Below are 22,119 nucleotides of genomic sequence, written 5' to 3'. Positions count from 1 at the left end.
CAAATCAGTCATTTACCCTTATACATGATAGGAGATGATGCAGGCTTACTGTTTTTTTGGATTCCAACAGGAGAGTGCCTAACTGCCTCTTCTTAAAAATCAGTCTTAAAATTATACAATATTAATTAAATTTATAGGTTTTGGACTAAAGTATAAATATCAGGATTGTCATTATATATATATATATATATATGCATATACATATATATATATATATAATATGCCATTTTGCTTAGAATGAAATTCTTATGGGGAAATCCAATGCCTGGATTTTTTATGTTTATAGAGTCTGCAAATCCTATATTTTAAGATTGGGTACTTCAACCATGAATATAGTCATGCCACAAAATGAACAATGGCATCTTTTATGTTTAAAGAGTGCAGAGTAAATTAAGTAGGTGAACTTTTAAATCATATACCTTATAGTCTTGAAAGGGTTCTTCCAATTTATGTATGATATAGGGAGAAGGTTGAAGAACTTTTAGTGTTACAGGTTAGTTGTAGCTATATAGATAAGTCAAAGCTACTAGATATCCCAGCTGTGTCATCACCAGTTGCCATCTGTTTGGGCTAGAAGACTACCTAATAGCTATACTGATCTAAACTTGGCAACAGGCCATATTCTAAATAGAATAGACTCCCGTTAGAGAGAAGAAGTGACAAGATGATCCAGTGTTCCAGTTATTTGACCAGATGAAATGATATTCAGAATTTTTTTTCCCTGCTCCATGACCAAAGATCTGCATTTATCTCCAGTATCCTTGAGAAACTAACAACTTCATTGCTGGGAGAGGAAAAATTTTGTTGAAGGGATAACTGAAAGTAATTTTAGCTTCTCAGATAATGATGATGAGGGTAGGGCAAGCTTTCTAAAGTTAGTGCCATAAAATTGACTGTTCAGGTTAAGATGAGGTTCAGACTCCTAGTTGTATTCTGGTGTTCAGTAAAGAGCACTTCTGAATGCTCTGAATGTCTGAGTTGTTTAATAAATGGTAATTGGATGAGTGTTATTGGAAGAGCTTGTTTTTTATTTCCTTCTTTTTGGAAAAAGAATTTATTTTTAAACGGAGTTAAGTGACTTACCAAGGGTCACATAGCTAGGATGGCCAAATTTGTACCCAAAACTATCTATATCTAGGTCTAGCTCTCTATCCACTGAACCACATAGCTATTCCTTTCTATTTCCTTCTTGACATTTCTGTGAAATCCTCATTTGAGAAGCATTGTCATAAAGCAGAATTTAAATGTTAAAATTTATGAAGCATTATGTTTCTAAGGATCTAAAATTACTTTCTAAAATTTTCATTTTTTCTCCTTTATCTCAAAACTCCTTGACTTCTTCCTCCTCTTTTTCCTTTCCTCCATTCTCTGCAGCAAGGTAGTCCTTCTTACCAAAACCAGTCCATCTGCTTATTCCCTTTTCGTATCCCATCCAGTCTTCTCCAAAAGATTGCAACTTCTTTGTGTAACTGTCCTAATCTTCAGCTTTTTTCTATCTATTAATTCCTTCTCTACTATCTTTACAACATGCCAAAATCTATCTCCTCAATTTTTTTTACTAGTTTGAACCATCTTTCCACTCAGTTTGTGATTCTGTATCTTACTTCTCAGAGAGATTCATAGAGAAAGCAGTATACATTCATTGCTACCACTTTCTTTCCTTATATTGAATCAATTCTTTACAGTCTGACTTTTGACTTTGTATTTATTTTCTCTAAAGATCAGTGATCTCTTAATTGTTAAATCTGATGATCTTTTCTCAGTCTTCATGTTTGTAGACCTATTTGCCATCCTTGCCCATTTTTCCCTTGATTTCCTCTCCAGTATGAATTTTTATATTTTGTTTTCTCTGTCTGAATCCACAGTCATCTATGTCATGCCCCCTGCCTACTTGTGGATAATCCCTAATGCTTTGTTTTGTGTATTCATCTCTTCTGTTTCCAAACACTCTGTCTTGATGACTTCCTTTGGTGTAATTATCATCGTCATGCCAATCTCCTTTTTCTTTTCATTTTTAGTCTCCCGTCATCAATCGCTTATTGGACATTTCATATAATACATCCTAAATACATTTTAAACTCAAAATATCAAAACTGACATTCATTATCTTTAAGTTATCAATTGTATCATTTTTCTCTTCTGATTGCCTATCTTTCTCATCTTGGAAAACATAATTAGCAATTATCTGAATTTCGTCAAGACCCATATCAAACCAATTTGGACAGTTACTCCGAAAATAATTTCAGATGGCAGGGCATGCAAAATTTTTCACAAACTGCCTGTGAATTTGATTTATGTTTTCCTTTGTTAAAATATCCAATCCATCCCATTTTTCAGCACAGGCGATAATTCTATCAAGGAAAGTGGAGGGAGTCTCTTCTCCCACTTCCTGTTAGGCATTCAAATTTAGATCAGGTTTCTGGGTGTCTGGAATTTTGCTTCATAGTTTCAATTATTGCCTCCCTGGCTGTAATTAAGTCTCTGTACCCTGCAAATGAATTATCTTCCCACTTAGGATCCTTAGTTGGCCAATTGGCAATTCAGGGGTTCCTATTAGTGTCCTCCATAAACTGCTGTTTCTCCCTCTTCGTCAATAATTCATCCATAAGGATGTCAAAGTCCAAATAAGAAGGTTTGTAAAGCTTAACTAAGCACTTGAACTGCTTTACAACTCCCATTGGTTCTTCTTCATATTTTGGGGTATTTTTCTTAAAACTGTCTATATCAGCTTGTGTAAACTTTTTGTGGCATATGAGATTCAGTATACCACGCTCTGGGGACACTACGGGTACCTCCCTCAAAGGAAACATATGAGCCGGTGTGCTTTCTAATGCTTCGGTTTCCATTTCTAATTTAGTTGGTTTATCTGATTTAGTTTCACCCTCCAATTTAGTTGCTTCATTTTTTTTTTTTTTTTTTGCTTTCTGCCATTGTCCCTTTAGCTTTGAATAATTCCTTACATTAAGTTTCCATTCTATCTATTTTAGTCTCTAGATAGTTCACTTTTAATGTTAGATCATTCTTTGCCGTTGTTTCCTTGATTTTGGCTTTTAAATGTTTAAAAATGACTGCCGAAGATTTAATCATCATGTAATGTGATAATGGTTCCAATTGCCCAAGTTGACAGTTGGCCCCTTAAAATTAGATTTTTTGATTCTTTGTCCTAATTTACCAAAACTGTAAAAATAATAAGCAATACATTGATTATGGATATAAACTAATTAGATATTGTGTTTACAAAGTATTTTTAGTTTATATAAGTGAAGTGAAGCTCATAAGTTAACTCCTCAGGCCTGGCCAGGCACAAGAATGCTAAGGAGTTTCTTGTTATAACTATTTATTGAGAATATAAGGACATAAAAGGATATAAATGGATTTCTAACTAAGAAATTCCAAATCCACCCAAATAAAACTCCCTACTTCTGCAAGGAACCGCTTCTCCTGTTTCCACAGGCTACACTGATCCTTCCTGATCTGACTCACCCAAATTTTCCCTATTCTACAATAAACTAACACTATTATCCTTGTAAGAAGTATATAATTCTTAACTTTGTCTCTAAGTTATAAAAATAACAAAAGGCCAGCTGGCTGAGCCTCAGCAAAAATCAAGTTAGGACTCAACTGTAACAGACTCGAGTCTAAACCGAAGACCAGGTCTTTCTTTGGTCTTTTCAGAGATAAAACAATTTATGAAATAGCAGTAGACAGTCACTAGTGTTTCCCAATTTGGAGAAGGAAATCACTTACCTTTTTCAGATTTTTCCCTTCTTTCCTTCTACCTCAGACAGTGAGGAAAGAGAGAAAAGAAGATGTCACCTGCTTCCTGCACTCAGAGAGAGCAACTACTGCCACTCTCAGAGACTAACTGCCACAGAAAAACCGTTACACCTTCCCCACACACTGTCAACATTTGAAACTGACACTGTCTCAGATCTGTTTCAAATTCTAATTCATTCTCAAGCCAACTTTTCCACTTCTTACCTCTAAACTAATGTAACAAGACTTAATTTCTAATATCATCCTTATAGCATGTTATAAAGACTATAACAATTTTGCTCTTTTCTTATCATTCCAATCTTTTTATGTTTTACTCCTTTCTATATACTCATTTTATTCAATGACACTTACTTTTTTTTTCTTCTAACACAACACTCCATCTTCCAACTTTCTTTCTTTGAAATCTGCCATGCCCGGAATACTCTTTTTTCTCAAAAAAGACTACAACCTTTAACTTCTTTCTTAGAATCCATATGAGTATTGATTCTAAGGTAGAAGAATGGTAAGTGCTAGGCAATAAGGGTTAAGTAACTTGCCTGGGGTCACATAGCTAGGCTGTGTCTGAGGCCAGATTTGAACCCCAGTTCCCATCTCTAGGTCTAATTTAATATCCATTAGGCCACCTAGCTGTCCCTCTCTTAATAGACTTAAAAATTTTTTTTTTAAAAAACCCTTACCTTCCGTCTTGGAGTCAATACTGAGTATTGGCTCCAAGGCAGAAGACTGGTAAGGGTAGGCAATGGGGGTCAAGTGACTTGCCCAGGGTCACACAGCTGGGTCTTAATAGACTTTTAATAGGTACTTATTGATAATTGACTTTAATTCCACTGTCTCCTCATTTATAGAGTAGTTGAGGCAATTATTAGAGAACATTAATGAAAGGGTTCATGACTGTCTTTCTGTCACTAAAACATAATTTTCTTTAAAATATCATTTTTGTCTTTGATATTTTTAATGTGGTCATTAAGCCATTATTTGGCAAAGTAATGAAGATTATAATTGTCAATTTTTTCTTCTTTTTTCAGTGGCCTTCCCTTTTTTCTCTTGGGCCATATTTCATGCTTATTCTTTTGGGGCTGAATTCGATGTGTTTGTTATGTACATAATAAACAATAACATTAATATAATGATGTTTTTCAAGAAAAATCACCAGGTGATTTCCATTATTTAGTTGCTCATGACACCTGTACCCACTAGTAAGAGTGGATTAGAATCCCAGTTCCAAAGGGCTACAGAAAATGAATACCAAACTGCCCCTTATATCTATTTGTTGCTCATCACTGATATTAAGTTCTCATCATGTGATAGTTGTTCTTTATCGGGGTAGGATATAAGTGGGGGAAAGGTGAAATTGAACAAGCATTTATATAGTTCCTACTTTAGGGCAGGCACTGTTAATCACCTTACAAATATTTATCCATGTGGAATGTTCTAGTTGTCTTGTATTGGGGAAGTACAGTGACCTTGGTAGTGCTTCTTTCATTTCCTCCTAACCTACATTACAATGCTTTATTTCCTTCCCTAGATTTTCTATGCCAATTCATTTCATGCAAATTTTGCTGTATGGTATTTAATATAAAGTTATTCTTACTCTGGAAAAGTAAAAGAAAGTTCAAATCTTGTACCAAGTCCTTTTCCCTGTTTATGCCATCTGGTACCGAGACTCTGAAAAAGTGTAATTTTTATGTTTATCCCTGAAAATCCATTGCATAGTTATCAGTCAGAATATGTTTTTGACTTACTGACTTTTGGTCTTGGGATACATCAGCTTTATTTTATGAAATACTGTCTCTCTTTGCATGACTTGACATGTAAGATATACTTAGTAGCATTTCAGTTATTAAAGGTAATTCTGTAATAAACAGTATCCTATGTGATCTGTTCATGAGTTTAGGCAGCAAATGGCTTTTCTTTCTCTTAAGAAGTCACTTAAGAGTCTTAAGAGTCTCTTATTCTCTTATGAGTCACTGATTTAATCCTATTTCCCAATAGACCGAAGAAGTTACGTTTCCACCCTAAGCAGTTGTACTTTTCTGCCCGACAAGGAGAACTGCAAAAAGTGCTGCTTATGTTAGGTAAGTAGACCTTGTTATCCAAGATCATTATGCTTTTAGGCCTGGAATTTGAGATTGCTTGTTGCATAGGTCTTTGAAGCTGGATGAGTAGGTAGGATGCTCTTAGTGGGCACAAGTCACCTGCAGACTTAGTGAAGAAAAGATAAAGCATTACCTTTTTCACCTTGCTTTCATAAAAATAGGGTGTACACACCTGCCTTGTATTGTTTCTTTTGTTCTTTTTCTCTTATTACATTTTGCTCCATTATCAGTGTGGCTGTGAACTCCTTTTTTATTTTATTTTATTTTTTTCTTCTCTCACTGAAGCAACCATTTGGGAATATGAGTATCAAATTATGGGAATATATAGATGGCAAAGTACTATTACAATTGGGGTGGTTGCATAGTAGACTATTTTTAGTGATTGAATTCTCTTGGTACTTATTAACTTTATGCTAATGGACAAATAACAATCTTCATATGAATCTTAGTTTCCTTATTTTTTTTTTTAAACCCTTGTACTTCGGTGTATTGTCTCATAGGTGGAAGATTGGTAAGGGTGGGCAGTGGGGGTCAAGTGACTTGCCCAGGGTCACACAGCTGGGAAGTGGCTGAGGCCGGGTTTGAACCTAGGACCTCCTGTCTCTAGGCCTGACTCTCACTCCACTGAGCTACCCAGCTGCCCCAGTTTCCTTATTTTTAAATAGAATTGATTATATTAGCACTATATGCTAGACTCCTGTAATGATAGTATAAAATCATAAAATGGTATATTATGTGAATTATCATATTATAGATAACTATCCTTCATACTAATAAGCAGTGATACGGTTAATTAAAAGTAATTTATTTCTATCATGAATACCTTTTTTACTTTGATTTTATCATGTATCTACTATTCTGGGCATTTCTAATCCATAAAAGCAAAATGGTGAAGCTACACTGTGAAGACCCGATTCAAAGGAAAATGAATAGTTATTTAGCTTATCTGTCTATACTGCTGCTTTGTTTAGCTCTTTGATATTAATTAGCTGTGATGGAAATTGAGGCAGCCATCATTTTGGGATGTTTTTGTTGATCTTATCAATCTTGAACAGTCTTTTTCAATTTTTTAACAAAACAGATCTACTATTTGCTTTTTCTAAATTTATATAATTCATTATGTTTTGTCAAAATTCCAATGATATTCTAACAATCTAGCACATATATAATGCCTTCCAAAATATATTGAGAAAAGTGTGTACATAGTGGCTGGAGGACTTGTCTTAACATCAGAAATCAATTGTTCAACAAGAATTTTTTAAATGCTTACTGCATGCCAGGGACTACACTTTGTTCTGAGGATACAAGGAAAGGCAAAACCAGTTCCTACTCTAAAGGTGCTCACATGCTAATTATGGGTAGCAACATACAAAAAATTGTACATATGATAAAATTTATTCAGGTGTAAAATGGTTATAATATCTCACTTATCTCTCAGAGTTGTGAGGATGAAATGAGATATTTGAAAAATTGCTTAGCATAGTGTCTGGCACATAGTAGGTGCTATTTAAATGCTTATGATGTTCCTTTCCCCTTCTTAGGCATAAAGTAATTTGGGTTTACACCAAGATGTAGTTAACAAGCATTTATTACTTGTAATTTGCCAAGCATAGTGCTAGGTGTAGGCTCTACAAAGTAAAAAAAACAAAACAAAACAACTGAAATAGTCTGTATTCCTGAGAAGCTAATATTTTGTTGGTGGAAACTCTGTCAGTAGACATACAGAGCAGTTAGGGAGGTCAGGCTCCTGCACTTGGGGAAATCAGTGAATACTTTGTATACTGCCTCTGAACATAGAGAGGACTTTGGTGAGGTATCCCCCCATCATTTGGATGATGACCATTGACAAGGCACATTCAGGAGACATGTGAAGACTGCTTATAGTGTATGATAAAGGGACTAACTGAAACTGAAGAGAGAGATTGGGTCCAGGTTGTGAAAGATTTTCTAAGCCAAAAGGAGCTATTGATAAAATTTGATCCTAGAGCCAAGAGAGGGAGCTTACTCAGTAAGGAAGTAACAAGGTTTAATGAATTAAAGAATTTAATTTTGTCAACTCTAGGGAAGATTAGAGTTTGTAGAGAGTCAGACCAAGGGTACCATTTAGGAGGTTACAATAGTAATCCAGGTGGAGTGGAGTGGAACATGGCAGGACCAGGGTGGGATAGAATGCAAATTAAGGATTGGGACAGGGTAGAGGGGTGATTGTAGTTGGAGATGAAGTAACACAAAAGTAAGAGGAGTAACAGATGATAGGAGTTTGCTGGTCTTCAGAGTAATGTGATTAAAATGCCCATAGTTTCAGGGTCTTTAAAGAGTTTTAGGGGTTATACTGATGTGGTGGGGTGACACCTAGTGTGGGCAAGGCTCAGTAGGCAATAGGTTTGGGTCCTGCTTATTCCTCCTAGTGGAATGGAATGGAAGGTAGAGCAAAAATCAATTAGATTCATTTAGAATCAGATACATTTTAGCTGTATAAGTCACTTAAATCTTCACTACACCAGATACCTTTGAAAGAATGTAAACTCTGAAGAGTAGGGATTATTTCATTTTTGATTTTTGTTTTGATATTTTGTTTCCTTAGCCCAGGGCCTGATACACAGGAGGCGCTTAATAAATGCTAGTTAATTGATTGAGGCTTCTAGTTATAAATGAGCTGTCAACTTGCTTCAATGGAAGAAGTTTCCACATTGAGAATTTCTTACACTGATAATACACATCCATCATCCAAACCCTTCCCTGAGCATCCCACCTTTACCCTCAATAGTAAGAACAGCTATCAAGACATAGGTTTTTTTTTAAGTTTGTTGTATATATAAATATTTGCCATTTTTATCAAGTATGAAGTTGTAATAGAAGCTGCATTATGTGAAATTATTAATAAATCACTGTTGTCTTACAGTTGATGGGATTGACCCAAACTTTAAAATGGAGCACCAGAATAAAAGAACTCCACTTCATGCAGCTGCAGAGTCTGGCCATGTGGACATCTGTCATATGTTGATTCAGGTTCATCTGTGTCATTCACAATAAATCTTTTTTTTTTTTTTTAATAATTTTTGGGAGTTTCAGTGTCCCTTATGATAGCATAGTAGAAAAAGTACTGGATTTGGAATAAGAATACTTGGGCTAATTATCATGCTTTACTGATTATTATCTATGAAACTCTGTGTCCCTTTTAGCTCTGGGTCCATAGTCCATTAAGTTTGTGATAATGATACAGCTTAGAATAAGGGGTGAGTGTGCTGCACTAGGATTTGTAGGCCTTAGGTTTGAATCCCATTTCATGATTATCTTTGTGACTCTACAAGACACAATACTTCCTTCAGCCTCAGTTTTCTCATTTACAAAATAGAAATAGTAACAGTATTTCCCTCATATTCTGTGACTCAAATGAGATTAAAGATTATGTAGGGAGGAGAGAGTGTGTGTGTGTGTGTGTGAGAGACAGACAGACAGACAGACAGACAGAGACCGGGGGTGTGGTAGGGGTAGGAAGGAGAGAAAGCACACATTTCAGTCTTTAAAGTGCTAATCAAGTGTTAGCAACTACTACCACTACTAGTATATCCTATTTACTGATCAGTTCACTTTTGTTCTTTCTTTCTTATGAAAAGAATCTTGGATCTTCATATATTTTGTCCAGAAGGAGGATTTCAGGAATTCAGAATGTTATTGAAAACTGACATTGTTATCCTCATTTCATCTAATTAAACTTGCTTTCCTCAAGGAGCAACATTTAAAAATCAATAAAAAGCTAATTTTTACTCATTTGTAATTTTTTAAATTGTTTAGTTTCATTAAATCTATATTTTTTGTGTCATCCATTGCAGATATATGTCATTCCAACCATATGGTTTTTTTAGTTAGTTTAAAATTTTAAGCTAGACTAGGAATTTACTCATTCAAAATACCTTCTATGAAGAAAATATATTCTGAAGTCCAGTCAGTCTTGTCTTTCAATTTTGGGAGACTTAATGAGCACAACCTGTTTCTGTGTTGTATCATTACTGAAAGAAGCATTAGACTTATTCTGCTTTGCCTCAAAAGGCAAAGCTAGGATTTTTAGACAGAAGTTGCAAAGTACATATGTTAAGGATAAAACGAAATGAAATTATATATGCATATATTTTTGTGTATATATGTATATACACATATGCACAAATGTATATGTATATATAATGTTTTGCAAACCTTAAATTATTTCCTAAATATTGTGGATTATTATTGGATTTGATATAAGAGAAAATTTCCTGGAAATTAGAATCATCCCGGAATGGAATGGCTTGCCCTTGGGAGGTAATTAAGCAAAGGCTTCTGATAATTTATCACTTATGTTATAGATGGGGATTCTTAATTCAGGGATGTTTGGACTTCATGGTCTCTGAGATCTCTTTCAACTTTACACTTCTTTGACTCTGAAAATTATATGCAGTCTCAGATATAGTTCATATTCATTATGTAGCACTATATCTCAATGAAAGATACTTGAATTTTTGTTGATTTTTTAAAAAATGGAGTCTCTTAGATAAATCATATTAGCAACTCTTACAATAATGCATTTAGTTCCCTTTGAGAAAGTATACAGTATAGTTAATGTAAGAATGATTAGACTTTTCTTTCCAATATTCAGCTGTGAAGTATACTGAATTGATTGTTCTATTTCTCCTAGTTTGTCACCAGAAGACAAGAATTATAATCATCATTCCTGCCTTTTCTTTTTACTGTCATTATTTCAATAGGCTGGTGCTAATATTGACACCTGTTCAGAAGATCAGAGAACCCCACTGATGGAGGCATCAGAAAACAACCATTTGGATGCTGTAAAATACCTCATCAAGGCTGGAGCATTAGTAGATCCTAAGGTATGATTGTCTAGTTTTTGTATAAAGTATGTCAATTTTCTCAGGAGCTGGAAGGAACTTTATGTCTTAAAGTGTATAGCAAGGCACTATGTTATAGGACACAAAATGGACAGGACCATGGCTCAGAACCTCAGATTGTTTATTCAGTGCTTGAAAGCACTTCATTTTAATATAATTTAGCAAATTATAGCTTTTAGCTTAGGACAAATAAGTAGCATTGTGTATAGAATGCTAGGCCTGATGTCAGGAAGACCCAAGTTCAAATGTGGCCTAAGACGTTTACTAAGTTTATGACCATGTGCAATTCACTTCACCCTGTTTGTCTCAGATTACTCATCTGTAAAATGAGCTGATGAAGGAAATGAAAAACCACTCCACTATCTTTGCTATGAAAACTCTAAATGGGGTCATGAAGAGTCATACATAACTGAAATGACTGAACAACCCCAACAACAATGAGCTTTCAGTTAATTTATCTCTACCTCCTTGAGATCTTCTCTAATCCTCCAAGTCATAAATAACCATTTCATTGTATTTTACGTAATACTTTGTATATCTTTTATCCTCCTATTGCATTGATGTTATAGCTTTTTAAAATAACTGTTATACAGATATGTTTGTGTCATCTTCCTTGGTGTCCTCTCCCTCCCTTTTCTCCACAAGATTCTTAGTTCTTTGAGGACAGTAAATTTTTCATTACTTTGTATCCTTCAGCATTGATTAGCATGTATGGGTTAGTATATAAGATAGTAATTTAATAATTGAGGTATGGATTATTAAATTTCTCTGGCAGTTAATCTATGTAATAGATTGTAGTAGTTTACTCATAGGTTGCTTGTATCACTTTGCTTTTCAGGACTTTTTCCTAAGGTAAAAAAAAGATTTCTTTTTGAGAGTCACAAAAATGGGTATAATGTCCTTTAGGTGCCAAACGTGAGGTATTCAGAAATATGCTAATTACTGGAAATAAGATGAACTGAGATGTTTTAATTGAAAAATAAATTTTGAACTAACAGTCTTTAGACATACTTGAATATGACCATGAAAGAGTATACTTTTTTTTAAAAAAAAAGCACAGACTGGATAAAGCCTTATTGTATGAATAATCTTTTATATTAAGAATCTCTACTCTTGGGGAAGACTACAAACTAGAGGGGTAGAGTATATTGGAAAGCATTTGAATTGAATATGCATTAGAGGTGAACAAAAATAAGAAGTCTTTTATGATTAGACTTTATGTAAGACCAGGAATGTCACACTCTAGGACCTGGCTAAAATAAAACTGGGAAATACTTAACAAAATAAATAAAAATACAACAAAAGATAATGTTAGTTTGAGGTTTTCTAAGTTAATATGCAGCCTGAAAGGATTCATTTCTATTTGAATTATTTCTCCAGACTTGCAGGCAATAAACTTGAAATGGATGACAGATTCAGAAAATAGATTGCCAACCTGGTATAGAGTCATTATATAAGTAGTCTTTGTGATTAACCTGTAAAATCGGTCCGTTAGGCACTTACATTCCAATGATCCAGGTGGGTGTTATAGAATAAATTTTTTTGCTATGTCAAATAATATTTCTCCCTGGTTTGTTATCAACATGAGAGGAGACTTCTAGAGGAGTACCCAAGGTATTTTTCTTATTCTGCTTATTATTTTAATCAATGACTTGGATAAAAGGTATACATAGTATCATCATTTGATTTCCAGATTACACATGGATGGGGATAGATCACTAATATACCAAATGATAGAATTAAGATCTAAAGATATCTTAATATACTAACACATTGGGTTGAATCTATTAAAATTAAATTTCTTAGGGATAAATGTAAAGTGTTACTTTTGGGTACAAGAAATCATCGTATCCCCTACAAGATAGAGATATATGGTTGGCAACAGTTTGGGCGTAGGGGGGAGGTTCCATGTTTTATTGATGTAATAACCAAAATAATAAATGTAATCCTGAACTGTCTTCAGAAGCATCTAGTTCTGGGAATAAGGGAGGGCTGGTTTCCCTATTTGCTGTCTTTGACATACTACATCTTAAGTATTGTATTTTGTTTGTGGAGTCATGGCTTTTTGTTGTTCAGTTGTTTTAGTCCTGTTCAACTCTTTGTGACTACATTGGTGGTTCTTCCCCCTACCCCTCTCAAAAAGATCCTGGAGTGGTTTGCCATTTCCTTCTCCAGTTCATTTTGTGAATGAGAAAACTGAGGCAGCCAGTTAAGGGATTTTTCTAGAGTCATACCGTTAAGTGTCTGAGGCTGGATTTGAATTCAAGAAGATGAGTCTTTTCTGACTCCAAGCTGTGCATTCTTTCCTCTGTACCATCCAGCTGCTCTGGAGTCATAGTTTATGGAGAATGTTATAAAGTTGGAAAGTGTCCAGAGCAGAACAACTAAGCTGGTGAAGTGCCTTGAGCCCATGTCATATTGGAGATTATTTGAAAATACTGGGCAGTATTGATAGGCTAGAGTCATTCTGTTTTGTAGGTTTTGATTTCTTGATGTCTTAAAAAGCTTGCAGAAAATTAGCACTAGCTTAAAAGTGGAATTGAATGCTTTGAGAGGTGGTAGGTTTTCCCTCCTTCAATATCTTCAAGCAGAGACTAAATGTCAATTTATCAGGTACATTAGGTATTGTGGGATTTGTATGTGAGTTGGACCAGATTGCCAATCAGATCCTTTCTTAAGTTTGAATTCTTTATTTCAGAGAACTTAAACACAAAAAACCTAAAACAAATAATCTTCAGTTATGTGCAATTTCCCTTCTGTGTCTATAGTTACAGTAATAGAAAACGAGACAGATGTTCCTAAGCATCCTATAGTCTTCAGATTTTCTATGAACATTAACCAATGATACACTGACAACTTTGTTCAATGACTGATAAGTTTCTATACTTTTAAAGAAACTAGGCCAAAATAATATTCGTGTTTCTTATAAAGAAAATCAAATGACAGAAATTGTAGCTAAATATAAAAACTATGCAGTTTGTAATTAGCCAATTTAAAGAGGTTGGTGAAGTTGTTCTTTTGAATTTAATTGGAATAATAATAATTAGATTCTATCCCATACTATATTCTCAAGGATATTAAATTAGATAATTTATGTAAAGCATTTTATTTTAAAACTCAGTGTAGGGGGCAGCTGGGTAGCTCAGTGGATTGAGAGCCAGGCCTAGAGACGGGAGGTCCTAGGTTCAAATCTGGCCTCAGACACTTCCCAGCTGTGTGACCCTGGGCAAGTCACTTGACCCCCATTGCCTACCCTTACCACTCTTCCTCCTATAAGTCAATACACAGAAGTTAAGGGTTTAAAATAAAAAAAATAATAAAAAAAATAATAAAAAAAAAACAACTCAGTGTAATTGTTAATTATTGTTATTACTTCCATATTCTCTTAAACAACAGGAGATATATTTCTTGGTCATACCATCTAAGGTTGCTTAACCTCTTTGGTTCTCAGTTTTCTTATTTGTAAAATGAGAGGTTTGGATTATATTGGAATTAAATTATTCTAATTTAATTTCTAGCTCTAGATCTATGGACCTATGAGTTATCATGAAGAGAGTTCCAGCTTTATATGTACCAAGATCTATTGTTGAACCTCATCTAGTTAATTAGCAACCATTTATTTAGTGCCTGTTTCATGTGCCAGGCTCTGTGTTACGTAAAAATGAGAAAAAAATCACTATCCTCAAGGAGCTTACATTATAACAATTGCAGAATTAATATAAGGAGTTTGTGTGTAGAACACTTAACAACTAGGGACATTGAGGAAAGGCAGAATCAAAGAAAAATGGGGAATCTAAGAAGCAAAGATAAGAAAGGAGTTCATTATAGTTACATAGGGCAGCCAGTGCCAAAACAGAAATGTTTGGTAGAATATTGCATGAAGAATATAAAGGCCAGACTGACTGGACCAAAGTGTGGGATGAGAAGACCTTACTGCCTCCATTACCTGTCTCTCCCTTTTTAATCTCCTAAAATTTGCCTTCTAACTGAAACTGCCTTTCTAAAACCAACATGCAAAATCTGATGACCTTTTTGTAGATCATGTCTTTTTCTACCAGTCTTCAGAATTCAATAGTATTGACCATTGTGTGTTTTCATGGTATTCTTCATCTTGATTTTTCTCCTCTGTCTGATCATGCTCTCTAAATTTGCATTGCTGGATCACCAGCCAGAAAATCCTTCTTAACTATGACTATATTCCAGCTGCCTCTCCTTGGCTTTTTTTCTTTTCTTTCTCTTCACTCTTTTAGGGTTATAATCTTGATGCCATACTGTCACTAATCCATAAATCAATACACTTTTACTAAGCACTAGATACTGTACTAAATACTGAAGATACTAAGAAAGGCAAATGACATTTCCTACTCTCAATGAGCTCACTGTTTTTTTGGGGAGACAACATGTAAACAACTATGTATGATATATGATACACACAAATACATCATTGGAGGAAACTATTGTAGATGACCTTCTGTCTTTGTGCCATAAAATGGAGGATAAATATGGGCAGATAGTTGTCTGGGATGGGTGGCTCAGGTGAGGGTTTTTTGAGTAACAGGAAGAAATAGACATGCTTGTAGGCTTCAGGGAAGTAGACAGTATCCAGGGAGAGATTGAAGATAAGTGAGAGAGTAGGGAGCAAGGGAGCAAAAGATGAGGTGAGGATAGGAGGGGAGAAGAGGAAACTTGCAGTAAGTGGTCTCAATTTTCTCAGTAAAATAATGAGATAAGATTCTTAACTAAGAGGAGAGGAGGAGCTTTGAATGGAGTGAAAAGGATAAAAAGGTTTGGAAAAGCCCCTGTGGGGAATGGGAGTTAAGTAGGGAGTTGGGAATGGTTTGCTTTGCTGCAGTGAGTACCTATTTGAGGTATGTAACGTAGACCCATTTAGCATAGTTTGGTGATGTTCTTCAGCTTCAGTTATCCTCATGTGTATAGTAGTGAAGATGTAGAGATGACTGAGAATAGTCCAAAGCTGAAACGTGGCAGGGTAATAGCAGTGATTTGGTAAGTAGGCAACCAGTTACCAAATCTCTCATAATTTCTCTTTACCGAATCTCTGGCATTTTTTCCATCTTCTCTATTCAAAGAGCCACTAGCCTAATTTAGTTTCTCACTCCATTTCTTCTGATTTTTTTCCCAAAAACCTCATTGTTCTGAATCCCTCAAATTTCTTCCCACTTCCATCCATTTTCCCCACAGTTGCAGAAATGATTTTCTTATTACAAAGGTCTGGCTGTGTTTCCTTTTAACTTAGTAAACTTAGTGGCTCTCTATAATCTCCCAGATCAAATAGAGAGTTTTTTCACAGTCTACTTGATGTTCTCAGTCTTTCTCCTATCTGCATGTTTATACACCGACTATTTGTCATGCATGGAGTGCTCTGCCTCCCAACTTCAAACTCTTATGTTCTCTGGCTTCTTTTAAGATTCAGCTTAAGTGTCACTTCCTCTAGAAGCCATTTTTTGTTCTTAGGTTCTAGTGCTGCCCCTTCCAGGGTTATATGTGTATTTTGCTTTTATCTTGTATGCTATGATTGTCTTCCCCATTAGTATATAAGCTCCTTGAGGTCAGTGACCCTTAAATTAGCACAGTGTCTGGAACTTAATAAATGCTTAGAAATTTATTGATCTTAATTCCCATAAGTTTAACTACACCTTTATGTAGATGATTCATGGATTTATATGTTCAGCCCATATCTTTCTCCTGATCTTTAGTCCTATATCAGTAATTACCTTGACATTTCTGATTTCATTTCCTGTAGATAGCTTAAATATAACATACCTGAAATCTCGTTGTTTTCCCTCCATTTTGACCCATTTTTCTGACTTCTGTTTTCTTCAAGTAAAGCATCATCCTTCTAGTCAGTGATGTTAACAGCCTCAATTTCTACCTCTTTCTTACCCACCTCACATATCTACTTAATTGTAAAATCTTGTCACATCTACTCCATTCTTTCCATTCACGTAGTGATCACCCTAGTATAGTCAATAATCAACTTTCTCCTATACTGTTAGAAATAGCCTTCTCTTTGGTCTCTCCCTATCCACACTTCTGTCTATCCCTCACATAGCTATTAGATCAATTTTCTTAAAACACAAATCTGACCATGTCACTTTGCTACTTAATGAAGTCCAGTGGCTCTTTACTCCCTTCAGGATCAAATATAAATGCCTCTTTCACATTTACATCCTTTTAAAATCTGGGCCCCACATAACCTTCTATACTTATTTTACATTGCTTCCCTCCATGCACACTCCACTTCAGCAAAACTGGCCTTTGTGTTTCTCATGCATGTTGTTCCATCTTTTCCTTTTTTTAGCTTTGGTACTGGCTGTCCTGTATTCTTGGATTGAATACCCTCCTAGTCTCCAACTTTCTGTTCTTAAATACTCCAGTGTTTAACTCAGTCTCTACTTTTTATTTGAGCTCTGGGTTCTTCTTAGGCAGCAGAAAAGGAAATAAGAGATCGAAGATTAGAGAAATAGGAGAAATGACTTCAGGGGAACTTAAGGTAATGGGATCATTATTGAGGTTCAGAATTGAGGTCATACCTGCTGAAAAGGCTTACCTCTTTCTTAGAAATGGAAGCAAAGAAGTTGTTGGGATGATATAAAGGGGTTGCAAGATTCATTTAGTGTAGTGAATAAAATAGTTTCTTTGAAGTCCAGAAGACCTGGTTTCAGTCAGTTTCTGTATCTCAACTTCCTCATCTTTTTAATTAGGGAATTATATTCATTAACTATTAATCCAGCAATAAAACTTTTATCTTCAGATGTTTAATCACAAAAGTAAATTGTAGCTAAGTATAGGTAGTTGAAGGCAAAAGTATAAGTTACAGGGAAAAATATACTAGCAATCCTAATTGAAGTAGGAATGTTTGTTATCATAGATATGAATTAGATAAAGAAGGATATGCCATATATGACTATGGGAGGAAGGAATGGTTATATATTAAGAAAATAGATTCATGTGAGGAAGTCCATGAAGAGGAAGGAGGCATAATGGAGAACAATATCAATCTAGGAGCGATGGGAGGTTTTCAAGAATGAAATTGTAATTCATAAAAAGCATGTATTACTGGATAAAGAATAGAAAAGTATATCCATGGAATATTTCATGTAACCAGAAGCAATCAATCTTAGTACCATAGCACTTGACATACCCAAGGATTCATTTAGGGTAAGGACCAACTCTCTTCAACAAAAAGAGCTGGGAAAACTTGAAAGCATTCCAATAGAAATTAAGATTAAGCCAATATCTTATACTTCATAATATAGTTAAACTCCAAATGGATAAGTGACTTAGATATAAAAAGGTCACATCATGAACAAATTATTGAGCTTCTCCTCTCCACCATTCCTGATGACATTTTTTTCACAGCACTCCACTTAGCAGCCCAGTACTTCTTTCCTCCCCTGTCTGGGGTATGGGTGGGGAGGTGTGGGGTGGCATGGAATGGCATTAGTCTTTGGTGGGGGGCTGATATGGCACTTGGTCTAGAAGGTAGGGGCCTGACACTCCATCTCTAAAAGATTTGCCATCACTGCCCTAGAACATCAAAATATTGGTAGGATGACTTGTCTCAGAACCATTCCTGTCTTGAGAACCCCATTGAAAAAATGAGAATAATCATAGTCACATAACCTGGTGACTAGAATTACACATCAGGACCTCACTGTCCTTTAAGGTCTGACAGATAGATACATCCCAAGACTACAAACGGACCTTAAAATGTCCTTGAGAGTTCAACTGGTCAATTGTATTGGCAAATTGTTGTCCAGAATTGTGCTGATGGTAACATTGATCTATAGAAATTTTAGAACAATATTTTAAATAAATGCCTTGCTAGCAATACATTGAACAAATAAGTAAGTCTTTTCTCACCTCCACCTCATTATTTCCCTGTCTCCTTTAAAACTTAGATCAAGTACTGTCTCTTAAATGAGGCCTTTTCTGATTTTTATAGATTCTATTGTCATCTTCCTCTCCCTTACCCCAGTTTGTAATTTTCTATATTTTGTATTTCATATTTTTATTTCTTATGTTAGAATTGTGAACTTCTTAAGAGAAGAAACTGTTTTCTTTTTGTATCCCAAATGCTTAGCATAGTGTCTGGTATATAGTAGATGCTTTGTACATTTTGTTTGTAGTTTGTGGTTGGTGTAGAGGTAAAGGATCAGGTAGACCTTCTCACTGACCTGCACTGACCAAGAAGCAGTTTGACAACCATTTGGAAGCTACAAAGAGGCAAATTTATGTTTCATTTAAGGAAAAGCATCCTAATGGTTAGGGTCTACTCTAAAAGGTATGAAGCTTAACTTTGTATTATTGTAGCTAATGAGTGCCTCAGGAGCATAGTGAAACTTCCTTTTCTAGAGGTCTTCAAAAAAAGGCTGGTAGATCTTGTTGAGTATGTATATTATAGTGAGATTTCTTATTCATTTCCTAGTTGTGTTGGTTTTTTTTTAATATTCCTTTGAATTTCTAGATTCTGTGATATATTTTTTTCTGAAGAGATATCAAATCTAGTTTTTATATACCTTGGTACTCTGTTAATTAAGTGGAAACATGGCCATGAGGAAGACAACACTAAGCAATATGGTTTTGGATTAAGAAATCAGGGCCTAGGTTTATAGATTATTTAGAATATTTAGAGTTGTTTTTCTTTAAGAATTGTCAAAAGATCTTAGGACATAGTGAGCACTAAATGACATCACAAAAAAAGAAACCCATTGCATTTTAATAGGCAGGAAAATTTGATTATTGGTGTAGGAATCATTCTTGAATCAGGTGTCTATTCACAGATCATGTTAAAGGTCAAAAATCAATACCATATTGGAATTAGTTATAAAGATGAGAATGAGATATTGACTTTAATTATAGCAGTTTCATATAAAACTTTTGAAATAAGCTATTCAGAAAAATGGGAATTAGATAAAAATAGATATTGACTATCAGCATTCTTAAGGTTTTATCTCTGTATATTTAGTAGCATCATAATAATGAAAACCAAAATACTCAGAAAATTCAACACAATACTCTTGCCAATTAAGGATAAGACCTATATAAGTACAACCTTATTTCTAAAACACAGTTTAATCAAACGTCACGGTCCACTCAAATTGTCAGAAATCTAGAATTGTTTTCTTTTTAGCTGTTCTGTAATATCTTTTATCATATAATGTTGTAGTACTTAACCATATTTGAATCTAAATCATACTTTCCCACCAATGCATGCAACACCCGTGGATAATAGTCACATTCATTTATAGAAATGTAGTTGAGAGACACATGAATGGGGAAATACCTGTAAACTTTAGTTTTTTTTTTTTTAATTATAATGCAAATTCACTTCCATGTTGGTCATTGTTGTAAGAACACACTCATACAAAATTTAAAAAAAAATCAAAAGCCCTGAAATAAAACTATAAGTTCATTCTCTAGAGGTTGATAGCATTCTCTGCCATAAGTATTTCAGGATTGTCCCAGATCATTCATTGCATTGCTGAGGGCAGCCAAGTTTTCACAGTTGATTATTATACAGCATTCTCCTGGATGGGTTTATTTTGCTCCACACCGGTTTCTGCTGAACTTTCTAGCTTTTTTTGAAATCAACTTGCTTATTATCATTTCTTATAATACAGTTGTGTTACATCACCAAACTGTACTACATTTTTTTTTTTATCCATTCCCTCATTGATGGACATCCATTCAGTTTTCAATTCTTTGCCACTACAAAAGAGTTGCTATGAATATTTTTGTACAAGAAGACCCTTTCCTTTTTTTAATTATATTTTTGAGTTTCAGACCCAGTAGTGGTATTACAAGATCAAAGGGTATGCACAGTTTTATGGTCTTTTGGACATAGTTCCAAATTGTCTTCCAGAAGTTGGATCTTGAACATCAGGTATTTATACCCTTTAGCAATAATCCATACCACATAAAGATGCTGCTCTGCTAGCTTTCCACCTTCTGGCACTTATTCCTCCTGCTATGCAAACCCATTGATGAAACACTGATAAACTGTTTTTTCACTCCGAGTTGTCCTAAACAGGACCCATAGAAAGTGTTGTTTTCTGAACTTCAGTGACTAACAGTTTCTTTAAGCCAGAAAACTATAAGGCTCTTCATTTGTCACCCTGGGCAGTATGGACAAATTCCAGCACCTTTTTTACTTAACAGAATTCTGCTTTTTTCATTTAGCATCTAGCAAATTCAAGCCTATTTCCCCAAAATCATAGCTTATAGCAAAATAAATGAAAAATCTGTTTCTCTCAACCCATGGAGGTAGTGGAGAGGAGGTTCCTCCTCTTTCATTCTTTAGATGGCACTACAGAGCAATAAACTCAAGGCAATTTTTATATAGTCAGGATTGAGCTCTTGTCCAATCAGCCCAATAGCTGAAAGAGCTCTCTTAGCTGATCTGCTCTTTCTGCCAGCAATCAGCAAAGTAAAGTCTGTCTTCTTATCAACATACTTCTAGCACAGCAGCTTCAGAGTCAAATGTCAACACTGGAATATCCTTTGTTCGTAGTGTTATGTTTTCTTCCCCCAGCTTCCAGTGATTCTTTCAGCACTCATCTTCTTCTTCTACCTCTTCCTCTGACTTCCCATATTTGCCAGTACCTCACATCAGAACCTCCTAGTGGCCAGTCATTCATCTTATCTTATGAGGTATAAAACTCAACTAATCTACCTTTGTGTCAGGTGTGAATCCAGTAGTTCTTATATGATCTTCAAAAGACCCCAAAGAGTTCTTTGATTTACAATTTTGTCAGTCATTACCTTTAAATTCTAGCAACAGTTATATCTAAATGAACTAATGTGAACTACAGTGCCCTGCAGCTATCATTACCTTAGTCATTGCTCTTCCTTAAAGCATATCCTCTTAATACATTTATCTAAGGAGACAGATCACTTTATGGTCCTCAGAACAGCCTTTTATTTCTTCTCAGCATTTCACCCAAGGGGCCATATTACTTTTCAAGTTCATTTGAGTTTTTCATAGAAATCATCTTTGCCCCCTTTAGCAACTATTTTCTTCACATATGAAAAGAGGGGAGTACCTCACACTGTTCCCAACTCTATAAAGTCTCTTGTGAGATATGCATAAATATTAATCTTTAATTAAAATATTATAGGTGGAGTCTTTCTTTTTTTTAAACCCTTACCTTTTGTCTTAGAATTACTAATAAGTATCAGCTGTGAGGCAGAAGAGCAGTAAGGTCTAGGCAATTAGGATTAAGTGACTTGCTCAGGATCAAACAGCTAGGAAGTGTCTGACATCAAATTTGAACCCAGATCCTCCTGACTGCTTCTGTTTGTCAATGAAATTATACTGATTTCATCAAGTCTCAGAA

General features: G+C 35.0%; 1 protein-coding gene across 1 annotated transcript in view; it reads left to right on the top strand.

Moving 5' to 3' along the window:
- Nucleotides 1–22,119, top strand: part of EHMT1 (euchromatic histone lysine methyltransferase 1) — a 307,779-nt gene that overhangs the window by 200,415 nt on the left and 85,245 nt on the right. The window contains exons 14-16 of the mRNA XM_044663911.1: nucleotides 5,770–5,852; nucleotides 8,776–8,882; nucleotides 10,616–10,738. Of these exons, the coding sequence (XP_044519846.1) occupies nucleotides 5,770–5,852; nucleotides 8,776–8,882; nucleotides 10,616–10,738 (313 nt within the window). The remainder of the gene's footprint in view (nucleotides 1–5,769; nucleotides 5,853–8,775; nucleotides 8,883–10,615; nucleotides 10,739–22,119) is intronic.

Source organism: Gracilinanus agilis, chromosome 2 (genome assembly GCF_016433145.1).
Source record: "Gracilinanus agilis isolate LMUSP501 chromosome 2, AgileGrace, whole genome shotgun sequence".
Classification (NCBI taxonomy): Eukaryota; Metazoa; Chordata; class Mammalia; order Didelphimorphia; family Didelphidae; genus Gracilinanus; species Gracilinanus agilis.
Note: the sequence above shows the minus strand (reverse complement) of the source record. Positions and strands in the feature narration are given on the sequence as shown.